At 41.6% G+C, this 16,751-nt stretch overlaps 1 protein-coding gene across 1 annotated transcript; it reads left to right on the forward strand.

Annotated features, from left to right (window-relative positions):
* The first annotated feature begins 55 nt into the window (after positions 1-55).
* Positions 56-10,015, forward strand: SLITRK3 (SLIT and NTRK like family member 3). The gene is made up of 2 exons (XM_029939951.1): positions 56-180; positions 5,869-10,015. The coding sequence occupies exon 2, from the start codon at positions 5,890-5,892 to the stop codon at positions 8,827-8,829; it is 2,940 nt and encodes a 979-aa protein (XP_029795811.1). The 5' UTR covers positions 56-180; positions 5,869-5,889; the 3' UTR covers positions 8,830-10,015.
* Positions 10,016-16,751: the final 6,736 nt, after the last annotated feature.

The following is a 16,751-nucleotide window of genomic DNA, read 5'->3' on the forward strand; positions in this document are numbered from 1 at the left end:
GGGGGGACAAGCTGGCGGACGCTCCCGCGCTGGGCTGATCTGGGGGCTCCCGAGCGCCTCTCCCTCCGTGCGCGACTTGGGGGCAGCAGCTGATGGATTTGCATTCGGGTTCCAGCTTGGCGTTTCCTACATTGCCTCCTAAAACCCGACCTGGAGCTCCCAGTTTGGGTGCAGACGTTGGTGAGTAATGTGTAATCCGATTTTAGTTATTTCCTAGGCCATGAAAGTGGCACTTTTAAAGCAGGTCAGTCTTAAAAGATGCCGCTGCCGCGAGCGTCTCCTTGGCCTGAAACGTTCCGCGGTCCCCGTCCCCGCCCCCCACCCTCTCCCGCTCGAGAGAAGTGAGGGTGCTTGAATGGTGAGCTGTCAGGGGGCTCGCTCTCTCCTACAGGATCTCTTCACCGTCGTGCTTTGCCGGAGATCCCCCAAATCCGAGTCGAATTTGGTGTGTACAGCCATACCGTTGTATTTGTATCCTCTTTTTCTCTCTACCCCCGCCCCCCCTCCCCGCTTCGCCGTCTGGCCAATGCTGGGATCTGGGATCTAGTCGCCCCCTTCCTGCCTGCTTCCCGCCCCTCCCCACCCCCTTCTCTCATCTACACGCCACCCGCCCCCACTCCCACCTACCCAAAGGGTCAAGAGCAAAGACACCGGGAGAAGGCAAGGGCCGGTCCCATCTCCCCAGATCGAAGGAGGCCTTGGGCAGGGATTGCACTGAGTGACATTTCTGGAAGCGAGGAAGAGAAAGAAAAACCCCAGAGACCGAGCCGGGACTCTCCGGGACCGCGAAGCTCGACGCTGATCCGAGAGCACCGAGATGTTAAGTCCGGGAACCCAGTCCTAAGACGCCCGCGCTGCCTGCCCCCCATCGAGGGCATCCAGAACTGTGGTCGTGAGCTCCCCGTCACTGGTTTCGTCGCGCTAGGTGAGCGCCCAGCTCTCCCATTGGCATGCAGCGACCATTTCCCTTCAAGTCTCAAAGGTGGAAACGCTTAAAAGGATTACAAGCGTGATTTGGTGGCCTTTCTGAAAGTTGGCGGACGGAGGGAGAGGAACTGCAAGCCTACGGCATGGATACAATTCAGCCGCCCAGAGAGCTGGCACCTCCCGCGGGGAAGCCCCTCGGAGCCCGTCTCGCAGAGCCAGAGCGCTCGGCGCCGATAGGTACTCGCCGCCATCCTTTCCTACTTTGCCTAATTGAAACCAGTATTTCTCGCTCGTAGGATGTGCATTGTAGAACAGAGTTTGGCCGCGGTGGCTTCTGTACGTTCACAGGTGCGAGGGGTTTGTTGCATTTTTGAACTGGACCATTTAGTTGTAAGGACAATGATAGAAGGGCAGGTGCTGGAGACTCACATACCCCCAGACCCCTTTTCTGGAGGAGGACATTGTAAGTAACTCCAACAAATAGGCCAAGTGGCGGAGCGAAGGGCCCCTCCCCCAGTGGGTCGCTAGCTCCTGTGGTAAAAGAAGGAAAACGGCTTGAGGTTTAATCATTTTCCGTTTCTAAACATACCCATTGTGCGTTTCGCCTGGACACAGCAGATGAGAAAAGGATCTGTATGTAGAAGGCTCAGACCTCTTCAGAAAATGAATGATGCAGCATTTTAATTATTTGTTCTAGGAGAGATCGTTTTGCTTCCATATTGGAATATTTAATCTTAGATACGGAGAGATTAGTGGGCTCGGTGATCAGGCAAAGGGGAGGGGGAGAGAGGAAGGGGGCACGGGGAGAAAGGGCTTCTTGTCCTCCCCGTGGACAAATGATGCCCGGCGCTCGCAGCAGGAAGCGGACGCCACCGGGGCTTCTGGGCCCTTCATCCCCTAACTTTTGGGGCTCTTCCTATCACTTAGACACGCAATACCGAGATAAAGGAAAGGAAAAGGGTGAAAGAGCCTTTAGGACATGGGCCAGATCAAGAACTTGAGGGGATGTAGTGAAGGAGAACACAGGATGACCGCAGAGATGGTCATTTACCATCATCGGGAAGCTCCGGGAAGCCTCTCCGTTACCCAACGATTCCTTCATATCATGGGTTCCGATATGATCCGTGAAACAGTCACCGCCTCTGCACGCTGGGTACCAAAGGTGGTGTGTGCGCGGGGGAGGGGTGGGTTGGCACTGGCGAAGGAGATGGGATTGCTCTGGTTCTGAGCTCAGGCTGTTGGTGATGGTCTGCTCGGTGCAGACAGGAGAAATAGGGTGGGTCTGGAGTACTAAGGGTGTAGAGTGTTAGAGGACCTTGCCTGCCTGCTTAGAAGTCTGTGGTCGCGGTTTCCAATCCTAGCTACCCTGGAGCGATGGACACTTGTGCAGTCATGTCAAATGCAAAATATCTTGCAAATCTCCTAATGACTGACTCTTAAGGAATGTTTTGTTGCATTAAGTGATTTACATATATTCAGAACGGTGAGAATTGATAACATGAGTTCTGTCATCTTTCTTTTCTCTAAAGTTTGGTTTTGTAAAAAGCGCTTTCAGAGAAAGCCGTCTCTCCCCACTAACTTTGAGTCCTTGGGCAGTTGAGGTTCAGTTCAATTCTTTAGCCACCATAAAGCCCCTCCCTTCCCCAGGAGTTGCTTACAGTATTGATAAGGGGGGGGCAATCGATGCCACACAGTCCCCTAACTAGACACGTTTGCTGCACACTTGCCTCCCTCCAGTTTCCCCACTAAGCTGCATTTCCTCCTAGCAGGTAGGACTGTAGAACCGTCAGCTGAGCTTTCTTAGAAGGTTCCTGTGATCTGGTGGCCCCTCTTCACTGCAGTGTCTTTACTCAATCACCCCCACCCTCACGACTCCCTATCTTCCTCTTCCCCAAAATATCACGGAGAAACATTTGGACCAAAAACAGCTTTGTGGCGGGGGGGAGGGATGTGAGGGGAGGAATGAGGAATGAGGAGGGCCGAGGTAAAATAAAATAGAATAATAAAAAAAAAATCCAAACCCGGAAATGCTGCCCCCTATCCCCGAGAGGTCTTTCCCAGTGGAAGAAAGTGAAATGTGCCATTGTTACCAAGTGGTCTGCGTTGGCTTGTCTCTGTTTTTAAAAAGGTGGAAGCAAACACATGGCTGTTGAATCCAGGGGAAATCGAAGGCTTTGAGCTGCAGCACAACAAAAGGATTCCTGGTGCAAAGAGATCGAAGCAAAATGCAGGAGAAACTCAGTCCAAGCCGCTCAGGCTGCCTGAGCTCTCATTCGGGACACCTAAGCAGAATCAGCTAGATCCAGCTCTTCTCTGGGGACCTGAATTTCCCTTTATCCCCATCTTTGGAAGAGGGATGTCTGTGCTACGAAAAGGAGAATTCCAAAGGATAATCTTACTTTTCAACCTGTCTACACTAGAGAGACGAGCTTTGGAAACTAGAAGAGCAAACCAGTCAGATGATTTCCTTGAGAGTTAATTATAACAATAATAGTAAGAATAATAATAATATTGATGATGAGAATAATAAAAAGGAGAAAAAATGCCTATACCCCTCCTCCTTCCCCACCAAAGGAATGTTTCCTTTAGGTTGGCCTCTGCTTCCCTGTTTCTTATTTTGACAATTTGTTAAGTCGATCCCTTCACGTCTTTTCTTGCCCCTTAAACACACACACACACACACACACACACACACGCACACGCACACGCACACGCACACACAGTATAGTCAGGGCTTCCTGGTGCTCGCTCCCGACCCCGAGCGAAGCGCGTTCCCCTTCTTAGAGCTCATTTTCGTGACGTGGAAAGCCGGATCCAGGGTTACAGCACATATTAAAAAAAAAAAAAAAAAAAGCCAGCACCAGAGAAGACCGAGATTCTGCACCGGGATTGAGCCTGCCTGCCTGCCGGCCTCCCTCCCGCCCTTCCTCCCAGGGCCCAATGATGTGCTGCCGGTACCCAGAGAGCAGCCACGGCAGCGGCGGCGGCGCGGGCGGCGGCGGCGGCGGCGGCGAAGCTGGAAGCCTGCAGCAGCCCCTTCTCCTCCCTCCTCTACAGAGCGTGCCAAGCGGCAGTTCTGCATCCTAAAGAAGCCCATTGAAAGGCCCATTGCATTCCCAGCACGTCTCAAGCTTGCTGCTTGTATTTTTTCTCTTCGCTCCCCCCCACCTCTATCCCCCTTTGCTTCAGCTTCAGCAAAAGGAAGGGAGGGAGAGAGAGAGAGAATCCTTAAACTCAAGCTTTTTTTTTTTTTCTTCCTATATTCAATACTTAAAAAAAAATTCCTGCAAAATAGGTAAGTCAATGACATCTGGAGCCTTTCTTACCTAAATCTCAGGGACCTCAGAAACAAGAAAAACATTGTAAAATGGTGAAGAAATAACTTAAGTAGATTTTAATATTTTATAAGGGAGACAGGGAAGACTAACTGATACTGCAATGTAGCCTCATCTGCTTTCTCTCTCTCTCTCTTTTCATTTAATTGTTTCTAAAAATTGAGTATTGCATGCCTGAGGCAGATTTCTCTTTGCTTTCTCATGGGTCTTCCTTTCCTTACAGCTGTGTACATTATATGCAAGTTGAATGTGAAGATTTATTCTTTTCACTCTCCCTGTAAATTATACCCTTGTGTTTTCAGAAGGTTGGCAGAATATTTCCTTAATACATGCATCTTATCTGTGGAGAGAAAATATATGCTAAAAATTTGGGTTTATTTTCTTGATTAAAAATAATTATTCAATTTTTATTGATATTTCAGTGACTCAGAAAGGGCAATCTAATAAAACTGCATTAATATAATTTATTTAGGTACGCATTTTCATATGCTGAAGATAATAAGGCAAGGAAAGAGAGGCATAGAGGAAGGAAGGTTCTGTATTATTAGAATAATACACAGTATTTGTTTCTTTTGATTGGAAAAGAATGGTGTCTTTCTTTGAAATGTATTTCATATGATAAATCAATTATCAGCAGGAAAGAATTGAGGTTTCCACCCTTTCTTGCCTTTAACTACTCAACAGTCTTCTAACTAGCCACCTGCCGGTCCAGCTTTTCACAGGGTTTCGGTTGATCTTGAAGGCACAGATACACATCCCAAACTAAGCTCTGCCAGTGCTTTCATACGGACACTCCCAGGCTCAGCATCCTTTAGCTGTCATTATCTTTAACTCTGATGACTGCAAGAACCCCTTCTTCAGAAAGGCTAGTCACTCCTAAAGAGTTTAAATAGCCAAATGATACACGTACATAGAAATTATTTAATTAAAGGAGATGTTAAAAATCTGTGCTTGGTCAAAAGAGGGTGGGGGGATAGTGTGACACTGAGCATACACTATAATTAAGTACACTGTGATCATCTCTTAAGAGAAATCTTAAGTTTTCCTGAGATACCTAACATCTTATACATCTCAACATCTGATACTGGGCAACAGGCTCACACTTTATCACACTCTAACCTAATAAATTTGTAGTATGCCATGGCTTTTTATGAGTAGAGGCCTATAGTTTAAAGAATAATTATTTCCTGTCAGAATTCCAATCAGTTCTAAAATGGGCACCTCTGAAATAAAGGCGAACTTTAACAGGAAAACAGGTGTAAAGGTCAAATTACTGCCATTATTACTGAACCTGCCTGTACCTAAAAGACATCTGTATACCAGTCCCGTCATCGCTATCAGAGGCAATGAAGACTGCTGTTGTTTGCATGATCTGCCCTTTACCAAGTATGGCTTGGTTCAGGAAAGTGTCATTGCATGGCACAATCATTCAGAGACACCCAAGTTTAAGTACAGGACGTGTGAAGCAGGTTGACAGATCATTTTGAGTGTCAGTTCAACAACTGCTAAAGTTTTGTATCACTCTTTAAAAAGCCCCAATGTAGGAGTCAATTAGAATAGTGCATACGAGTAAAGGCTAAAATCTGCATCTTTATTTCTGTTGCAGTTTTGTAATCAACCACGAACGATGAAATCTTCCATAGCTGAGAGGCTTCACAGAGGGAGGATGTTGTGGATAATTCTTCTAAGCACAATTGCTCTAGGATGGACTACCCCGATTCCCCTGATAGAGGACTCAGAGGAAATAGATGAGCCCTGTTTTGATCCGTGCTACTGTGAAGTTAAAGAAAGCCTCTTTCATATACATTGTGACAGTAAAGGATTTACAAATATTAGTCAGATTACTGAGTTCTGGTCAAGACCTTTTAAACTGTATCTGCAAAGGAATTCAATGAGGAGATTGTACACCAACAGTTTTCTTCATTTGAATAACGCTGTGTCCATTAACCTTGGGAACAATGCATTGCAGGACATTCAATCAGGAGCTTTCAATGGTCTTAAGATCTTAAAGAGGTTATATCTACATGAGAACAAACTAGACATCTTCAGAAACGACACCTTCCTGGGCTTGGAAAGTCTGGAATATCTGCAGGCAGATTACAATGTCATTAAACGTATCGAGAGTGGGGCATTTCGGAACCTAAGTAAACTGAGAGTTCTGATTTTAAATGATAATCTCATCCCCATGCTTCCGACCAATTTATTTAAGGCTGTCTCCTTAACCCACTTGGACCTACGTGGAAATAGGTTAAAGGTTCTTTTTTACCGAGGAATGCTCGACCACATTGGCAGAAGCCTGATGGAGCTCCAGCTGGAAGAAAATCCCTGGAACTGTACATGTGACATTGTGCAACTGAAGAGTTGGCTGGAGCGCATTCCCTACACCGCCCTGGTGGGAGACATCACCTGTGAGACACCCTTCCATTTCCATGGAAAGGACCTGCGAGAAATCAGGAAGACAGAACTCTGTCCCTTGTTGTCTGACTCGGAGGTGGAGGCTAGTTTGGGGATTCCCCACTTGTCATCAAGCAAGGAGAATGCATGGCCGACTAAGCCTTCCTCAATGTTGTCCTCTGTCCATTTCACTGCTTCTTCAGTTGAATATAAGTCCTCAAACAAACAGCCCAAGCCCACCAAACAGCCCCGAACACCAAGGCCACCCTCGACATCCCAAGCTTTATACCCTGGTCCAAACCAACCTCCCATTGCTCCTTACCAGACCAGGCCACCCATTCCCATTATATGTCCTACTGGGTGTACCTGTAATTTGCACATCAATGACCTTGGCTTGACTGTCAACTGCAAAGAGCGAGGATTTAATAACATTTCTGAACTTCTTCCAAGGCCGCTGAATGCCAAGAAACTTTACCTGAGTAGCAATCTGATTCAGAAAATATACCGTTCTGATTTTTGGAATTTCTCTTCCTTGGATCTCTTGCATCTGGGGAACAATCGTATTTCTTATGTCCAGGATGGGGCCTTCATCAACCTGCCCAACCTAAAGAGCCTCTTTCTCAATGGCAATGATATTGAGAAGCTGACACCAGGCATGTTCCGAGGCCTACAGAGTTTGCACTACCTGTACTTTGAGTTCAATGTCATCCGAGAAATCCAGCCTGCAGCCTTCAGCCTCATGCCCAACCTGAAGTTGCTGTTCCTCAACAATAACTTGCTGAGGACCCTCCCAACAGATGCCTTTGCAGGCACATCCTTGGCCCGGCTCAACCTGAGGAAGAACTACTTCCTCTACCTTCCCGTGGCTGGAGTCCTAGAACACTTGAATGCCATTGTCCAGATAGACCTCAACGAGAATCCTTGGGACTGTACTTGTGACCTGGTCCCCTTCAAACAGTGGATTGAAACCATCAGCTCAGTCAGTGTGGTGGGTGATGTGCTCTGCAGGAGCCCTGAGAACCTCACCCACCGGGACGTGCGCACCATTGAGTTGGAGGTTCTCTGCCCAGAGATGCTGCATGTCCCACCAGCCGGAGCATCCGCAGCCCAGCCTGGAGATTCTCACCTTGCTGGGGCGCCCACGAGTGCATCACCTTATGAGTTCTCTCCCCCAGGGGGCCCTGTGCCACTTTCTGTGTTGATTCTTAGCCTGCTGGTTCTTTTTTTTTCAGCAGTCTTTGTTGCTGCAGGCCTCTTTGCCTACGTGCTCCGTCGGCGCCGGAAGAAGCTGCCCTTTAGAAGCAAGCGACAAGAAGGTGTGGACCTTACCGGCATCCAGATGCAATGCCATCGGCTTTTCGAGGATGGTGGAGGCGGTGGAGGTGGAAGTGGAGGTGGGGGCCGACCGACTCTTTCATCCCCAGAGAAAGCCCCTCCTGTGGGCCATGTATATGAGTACATCCCCCATCCGGTTACCCAGATGTGCAACAACCCCATCTATAAGCCTCGTGAGGAGGAGGAGGTGGCTGTTTCATCGGTCCAGGAGGCAGGGAGTGCAGACCGAGGGGGTCCTGGGACACAGCCTCCAGGAATAGGGGAAGTTCTCCTGGGAAGTGACCAGTTCGCTGAGACACCCAAGGAGAACCACAGCAACTACCGGACCTTGCTGGAAAAAGAAAAGGAGTGGGCCCTGGCCGTGTCCAGTTCCCAGCTCAACACCATAGTGACGGTGAATCATCATCACCCTCACCCGCACCACCCAGCGGTTGGTGGGGTTTCTGGGGTCGTTGCGGGAACTGGGGGAGACTTGGCTGGGTTCCGCCACCACGAAAAGAATGGTGGGGTGGTGCTGTTCCCTCCCGGGGGAGGCTGTGGCGGTGGCAGTATGCTACTAGACCGAGAGAGGCCACAGCCAGCCCCCTGCACAGTGGGCTTCGTGGACTGTCTCTATGGCACAGTGCCCAAATTAAAGGAACTGCACGTCCACCCTCCTGGCATGCAATATCCAGACTTACAGCAGGACGCCAGGCTCAAAGAAACCCTTCTCTTCTCGGCTGGAAAGGGCTTCACAGACCACCAAACCCAAAAAAGCGATTACCTCGAGTTAAGGGCCAAACTTCAAACCAAGCCGGATTACCTCGAAGTCCTGGAGAAGACAACGTATAGGTTCTAACGAGAAAAGAAAAATAAATTAGTGCTTTTGTTTTTCAAAAGGAAAATAAAAGAAATATATCCCTTGCTCCCTTTACACTTGTCCCAATAACTCCATTCTCACAAACTTCCCTGCCCTGAACAGAACTGAAACCGCATGATAACTAGAAAATACAGATGTATGCTCTTCCCTCTCAGATGTGATTTGGAGGAAGGGCCATACTCAGATCATTAATCAATGAAGTGCCTTCGCAGACTTTTGCCAGCAAATGTTATCATTATTTTTTTATACTGAAACTTGAGACTCTGACTGTGCCATGTATAAGGTATATTGGGGATCGTTGTATTGATCCTAATTAAGTAAAATTCAACGTGTCTTTTTATTTTCAGTATTTTTTTTTAGCTGTAGTTTTGTTTGACGGGGGGGGGGCAAATTGACATTTGTGGCTTTCTTTACTCTTCCCATCATGGCACAGATTCTGTACATGTATTAACAATGCAGTTTGCTGCATGCGTGGAAACTGCAAGACGGGGAGGGAGGGGGCGGGTCTTGCTCGAATGTTCTCACCCACTCTTTTTTCTGTCACACACCCACCCACAAATCGCTGCACACGGCTAGGTCCCTAAACCTGCAGCCTCCTCCTCCTGGTGCAGGCACACACATATGCAAATGTATACACCTGGGCATACACACACACACACACACACACACACACACACACACACACACACACCATTCCCTTTCAACCCAATCTAATTTGTTCGGGTTTGATCTATTCTTCTCTCCATAGCCTCACCTTCCCTTCACCCCTAGTGTACAGCTCTCTCCTACCACCCTGGGAAAAGTCATGTTCTGGGTTGGACCTAAATGAAGCGGAGCCTGGTTTAACAGCGGGAGGCACATACCTAGGGATGAGCACCCTCTTTGTGACACTTCATCCTGATGCCAAGAGTTTTTGGAGAACATCTGCACTTTCTTATATATATATATATAATATTAAAAAATAAAAAAGCAACTCGGTATATATCACTAACCGCTTTGTAGGAAGCACTTTTAATGTTTTCTCTCACACACAAAGATTCAAAAGAAATGTGCATATATTTATTCTGTAATTTCAGTGACTATAAATTGTAAAGGTAATGTTTAATCATTGTATAGTGATTATGCGTCTGGTATAGCTTTCCTAATAAAAAGTTTTTGAAAAACATAATACATGATATATAGAGGATACCAAGCTTGACCCTGGAACTTCAGCTATGCCATGCCTTTTGTGCTCCCACTTTTTTGAATCTTTCTTTTACTTGTTATACAGAAAGCTAGTTTATTAACAAGTTTGATGCACTGTGATGTCGACAAATCTTATAGCCCACTACTCCCATCACATACCAGGATACAATTGGGACTTAAAAATAATCTGGTTTATAGAGTTCACTTTTATTTCCTTTTGGATTAGGGATCTCAAACTCAGTACCCCAGTGATGCACAGGTTTTCCCAGACAGGTTGTGATGGGGATAAAATAGAGTAACTAGATTGTTAAGAGGTACAGTATTATTATAGAGGAGGCAGCCAAGGACCCATGCACCTTAAGATAGTAAATGACATAAAGAAAAAGGAAAGTGAAATTGCTATTCTTTTTAAAAACATGCACGAGAATCACACACACACACACACACACACACACACACACACATCAAAACCTAAGGTGTTGCAGCCAATTTGACTGTCAGGATGCTGTTATCTGTACAAGTTGTCACTGCTATATTTAGTTACTTGTTTTTTTCAGCCGCTGCTGCAACTGGCCCCAGTCTTGCTTGAACTAAGACAGAAGATGCTGAATAAGCTTTTCTTTCTGTATGATATTATACTAATGTTAAAAATTAATCTCACAATAATCCAAGTTATTTTCCATTTATGTGTGAGCGAAACCAAAGAAAATTGGATTTTTAAGGTGCCAGTATCTTGTTGGTGGAGGAAAACTAAATTCATACAGAAACCCGAGCTTTGAGGCAGGCACTTATCTCATTAGGCCAGTAGAGGGCAGCAGAGCTCCAGAGATTCACAGACCCTGTTGCTGCAGAATTGTGCAGCGAGGCCAGTATTCTCTGTTTTCTCAAGCTGCTCTTAGTAGAAATTATCATTATGTGTTGAATGTAACTCACCACAAGTCACTAATGCCTTACATTACTTTGCTTTTTCCATTAAAAGACCAGCAGCTTCTAAAGCTGTGTGACTGATAAAAACAAAACAAAACAAACGAAACAAAACTAAGGCATTGCACTTAAAGAAAAAGCCCCATTAATGTCTAGAAAAACATGTTTATGTACCTCTTGATTGGTTTATATGAGTAGCAACACAGGTATACCTAAAAATAAAATTTAACACACACACACACATATATCAATACAAAAATGAAACTTTTCAGGGCTGCCTTGCATTTTGGCACATTGTACCTAAAACTTCTGTCTTCCATTATTTGAGGTAGAGTGGAATTACTGACGAAGGAAAACATGATTCACCATTTCTCTACATACAATATTGAAATGTAGGTTTCCTTATGCAAGAGGATCACTCCTACAACTACTTAGGTGTCATTCTCCTTTTTTGGTTTATGCTGCTTTTCTTTTTTCTTTCCCATAAATTAGCTTTTCCATATTTATCTCACTTTCCTTATTCTTTCTAATCATCTTTTCCTCCTTTGAAGCCTTTTTTAAGGCACAGAAAGTCAGTGTTTTAACCACCTTTACATGTTTTAAAACCTTATCGATGGAGTCCCCCTCAATTAGTGATTTATCAAGTCCCCATTCCTCCTAATAAGATACCTTGGTGAATGGCAGAAAGCATATGCATATTAAACATTCAAAATGCAAAGCTAGATAGTTCTGACAGTAATCACTTCCTTCATAACCATGCACACGTTCCTAATATGGCATATTGTACAAATCAGGTTAAAGTACAATCCCTAGCAATCCTGGTGCTTCGACAATTGAAAAATATGTGTCCATAAACCATATCAAATTACAATATAACTTGATAATTATGTTTATAAACAATTTTATTTATTAAATACAGAAAGTAACATTGTCTTATCTTAAATATAGGTAGTAATTTTACTCTTGAATGAGGAATAAATTTTATGTAGTGAAAACGAATTTATATGAGAATCAAATTTTGTATTCAAGGGAGATAAACTTTTGCTTCCATGGAGTTTTCGACCCCCTTCACTAGGCTGCTTATGTTAGCTGTGTATTAGAATTAGTAAAGTTAGATTTAATTTATAATACCAGACACGTTTTCATAACGCACTATGGGTATGAATACAGGTACTATGATTAGGATTTGTTCCATATTTTTGCTGTAGTAAAACATTATTTTTGAGAAAATGATTGCTAATATACCTCCTAGTGGTGGTCAATTAGACTGAAACGGGCCCAGACCTGGCAGATATTTGGTATTTGTTCATTGCTACTTTATTACAAATTACAGCAACAATATTTGAAATTAATAAAATGTATTGTAATGTCCCTTTACTACAAGATGGTTAGTGGAAAACAGTTGAAAGTGAAATATTAGTATGACTCAGTAATAGTTTTAACATTATCATCTATAGCATTATTTACATGGATGCTTCTATGTTTTTATTTTAAAAGCTACATTATTTCCTCCAATTGCAAAACACTAAGAACAATATATATATATGATGACAACATATATTATATGGATGATGAACACCATATTTTAAATAAAAATTTACAGAGAGACAGATGAAAAGGAAAGTTTAATGACTGAACTTTTGAATATTTAGTTTTTTTCTTCTCAACTAAGAATGTTAGTTTTAAACCCTTGATATCTGAGAAGACTATCTGGGCTTAGCACTATGAAAATTAATAATGCAATTGCATAACATACGGAATTTTTTTTAACTATGGCAACATTATTTGATTCCCTTAGAGTAAATCTATTGTTCACACAGTCCTATTCTTTTGGAATCATGTTGTCTGAGCCAATCAATGTTGTAAAACAGCTATAACAAAGGAAACATTAATTAAATGCTTTACAAAATGTGAGACATATGACTATAAACAAGATAATATGAGAGGAAATGATAATAAAAAGATACTCCATCTTAAATTTAGTTTAATTTGAACTTAGACATTTATACTTAGCTCATAATCCTCAACTGAAAATTCAGGTGAACAGATTATAAATAATATCACTAATTTCACCATATAAGTGTTCAGTTTAATAATATACTATAGGCCTTTTAAAAGTAATAGGAGCAATAACACATGTGTAATCGGGCGATCATGTGTATATGTGTGTGTGTATAACTATTATACATGTATATATACTGTATATACATGCATATAGTTTATATATGCTGAATTATATTTACATGTAAATTATGCTCTTTTTCTCACATGTATAACAATTTCAGTTTTATGCATTTATTTTCCTTGCTTCTGTCTAGTGAAGATGGATGAAACCATGAGTCTTCACTTTGGAAATATTCACATGTAAAAAGTAACACTGTAATTAATATTTCTGAATTTAAAAGTTCTTTTATCTTTCAATTTGTTTCCTTTTATTATTTAGGTCATAGGGGACAAACCTCAGTGAAATTGTGATTTATTTTAAGTCCTCAACCGTAAAAAAATCCTAATCTCTTATAAATATGCAACACAAGTCAAATGAAAAACAAGTGCTCCTTTTCATTTTTCTATTTCTAGAATAAATTTAACAAGTGAAAATAATTTCAGTAGCATTATTAATTTGACAATACCCTTGTCTTGAAAAACTGAAATCTAAAAAGTAAATGCAAGAGAAGTAAAGGTCCTGTTTAAGACATTCATTAACCTATTTACTTCTTTTAAATATCATCCTTTATTTAAAATGTATAATAGTAGCAATAATAATTAATAGAGATAAGCATTTTTAATATGCTCTTCTGAATGTAAATTGAAGGAGATGATTTCTTCTATCAGGAAAGGTATGTACCAGGGGTTACTGGTTGTGAGGAGGGAATAGTTTGGGTAGATTTTTAAATTCTGATAATATCTGCTCCTAAATACAATATACATATTTTTAACAATGTGTATCATTTCTTCTCCTTGCACTGATACAGATAATTTTTCATATAATTTTAAAATTCTAATAGAAAACAATACTTGTGGTAAACATTAAAGACATATAGCCAAGGAAGCATTATAATAAATTTATGGTTGACAGAACCCCTATAATATCATTAACATTAAAACACAGATTTACCTCATTACCACCCAGTGACAAAAATGCCCAGATATCTACTTAACTATTCCTTCACTATATTCAATCTGTCCATTTGCTTCTTAGTGTAGTGAATTGATAGTCTGCAGTGTATTAAATTGTATCAAAATCAATTTTCATCAAAAAATATACTCACAAGTAAAAAAGCTGAATAATTTATTTTTTTTAAGTTTATTTATCTTGAGACAAAAACATGTGAGTGGGTGAGAGACAGAAAGAAAGGGAGAGAGAGAGAGAGAGAGAGAGAGAGAGAGAGAGAGAGAGAGAGAGAGTCCCAAGCAGGCTCTGTGCTTTCAGCATGGAGCCTGATGCAGGACTCGAACTCTTAAACTGTGGGATCATGACCTGAATCAAAATAAAGAGTCAGAGGCTTAACCAACTGAGCCACCCAGGTGCCCCTGAATAATTTGATTCAATTATAACATTTAGTAGGTTCCTTGATGATGACAGGCACCACATTACCAAAACTGTATTATATTTGTCAATATAGGGCTTTTATGCCATTGACACATTTTACTACTTTTAGGCTTGTAGTTTATTTGGATGATGGAACGCAATCTATGACTTTTGTAGTATTTAAAACAAGAGCGTCACCTCCCTACCTTGGGGACTGTAAAGTTAGCTCTTTTGAAAAAGGATGCTGAAACAAAGAGGTCATCTGCTGATGTGCAGGGACAAAAAGAGGTTCCCTTCTCGGCCCCGTTGCTTTCACTATTTCTGACAGCTCTGCTTCCACTTCTGTTTCTGACTCAGTACCGAGATATTCTTGTGACTAAGGGCACATTCATTGAGCTCAGATTAGGTGCCACGGGAAAGTCAGAGATGGATGGGAGTCCATGCACCCAATGACAAAATGTCCAATTCACTTCTCTTTGTACTTAGGCTGAGAAAATAATTCACCATATCTCTCCTCATTGTGAGATCATTTATAAGTCTGGTGAAAAAAGAACCAGTAACAGTAAAACTAAAACTACTTCTGGAAATCAAGAGAGCATCAGCAAATGCTTTAAAAATACAGAACCTATCTTTAAAATCTCAAAACCCTGACTTTCCTCCTTTGAAATGCCCTCTGTCTTTGCCATGGCATACAAAATATTAGTTTAATAATTAAAATTAAGATACAAGTATAAATATTTATATTAAGACCACCTGTTACTGGAACCCACATATTTTCAGTAGTTTTTCGTTATTTATAGTATAAATTTTCTGACTATTCAGCTATTGTTGCTTGGAATTATAAAGTACCCTCACCCCGCCCACAGAATTTGGTAAAACAATTTATCTTAAAATGTCTTTTTATATTTTTTATTTACTTTGTTTTTGGTCTGTGGTAAATAACTTTATAGTAAAAAACAAGTCTGTCAATATGTAAGCTATTAATCATATACTATAATTGGAAAAAAAAAAGAAACCCTTAAAGTCTATCTAAATTGGACATTTCATACGTATTAAATTGAATTGGGATTTTTTCCCCCTTACTTGTGCTCTTCTTCACCTGATTTGGATTCAAAAGTGAAATCTGTTCCTCTTTCTAGTGAACAGCTCATTAGATGCTTTACTTTTCTAGCCTGCAATAGAAGGGAGGTAGGGGCAGGGAACGAAAATATGTTAACAAGTGTAAGTAATCTGTCTATGGAATAACTAGATCCATGAATCGCTCACTTTGCCTTCAGAAAACCTTCCTCAACAAGAAAAACAATGAAAGAGAAGGGGAAAAAATGAAAATGTTCTCCCTTTCTGAAGACCATCTGATAAAGGCTTAACGGAGGAAGTTTAAGCCAGACTTTCACATTAACTTTTAGTGTTCCACATTTGGAAGGGTTCATACTCCACATAGACTTACCAAGTCTTTCAACATGATTCTAAGCCACTTCAACTGTCATCCTCAACATAACCATTGAACATGAACTCAAACCTTAACATCAAAGTAACCAAACTAGCTATAATTAAAAGTAAGTCTACTGCAAACGAGATCACAAGGCTGAACTGAAGTGACAACATATATTAAAACATTTAGCTTAATTCATAGTATGGCTGAGTAAAATGAATTATGAAGTCTTCTTTTTTCAAAATTGGTAGTTTTTCCTATACAAATAAGAAGTCTTTGCTAGCCCTTAGTTATTTTTTGGGTTACGTTAGCATAACTTTCTCCTGAGCTCCATTCCAGAATTCATATAAGGAACACACCCAATTATTAATATTTAAGAAAACTTAATTATTTATTAGAAATGGGCTGTAATTTATAATGTAATGTATCCCTGAACTATGACTATTCCAGGGCCAAACATATGTAACTTAAAATATTTTTTATTACATGTATATTGTTCTCTATTTGTGCTTATAATTTGCAGTTTAGTAGATAAATGATACTGAAATTGCTCCTTAATTTGGATTATATGCCCTTCTCTCTTTATAAATGGGGATATGTGATAGCTGAACACTGTTTAAGTTAGTTCTGAAGATGATAGGTAGGTAGATAGAAAGATAGAGGGATTTATTTACTAACACCTTTATAAAATAAGTGACAGCTTGCATAATGCAGTACGGCACAGATTAAAATTTTAAAATATTTAAATTCAAGGGTCAAAATGGAGCAAAAGATAGTGTAAAATGCTGAATAATAGCTAGATTCTAGCTGCTAATGTTTTATTCTTAGATG

This window comes from Suricata suricatta, chromosome 5, assembly GCF_006229205.1.
Source record: "Suricata suricatta isolate VVHF042 chromosome 5, meerkat_22Aug2017_6uvM2_HiC, whole genome shotgun sequence".
NCBI classification, from domain to species: domain Eukaryota; kingdom Metazoa; phylum Chordata; class Mammalia; order Carnivora; family Herpestidae; genus Suricata; species Suricata suricatta.

Excerpts from the sequence above, each read along its gene's own strand:
- SLITRK3 (XM_029939951.1), top strand. The coding sequence starts at position 5,890 with ATGAAATCTTCCATAGCTGAGAGGCTTCACAGAGGGAGGATGTTGTGG.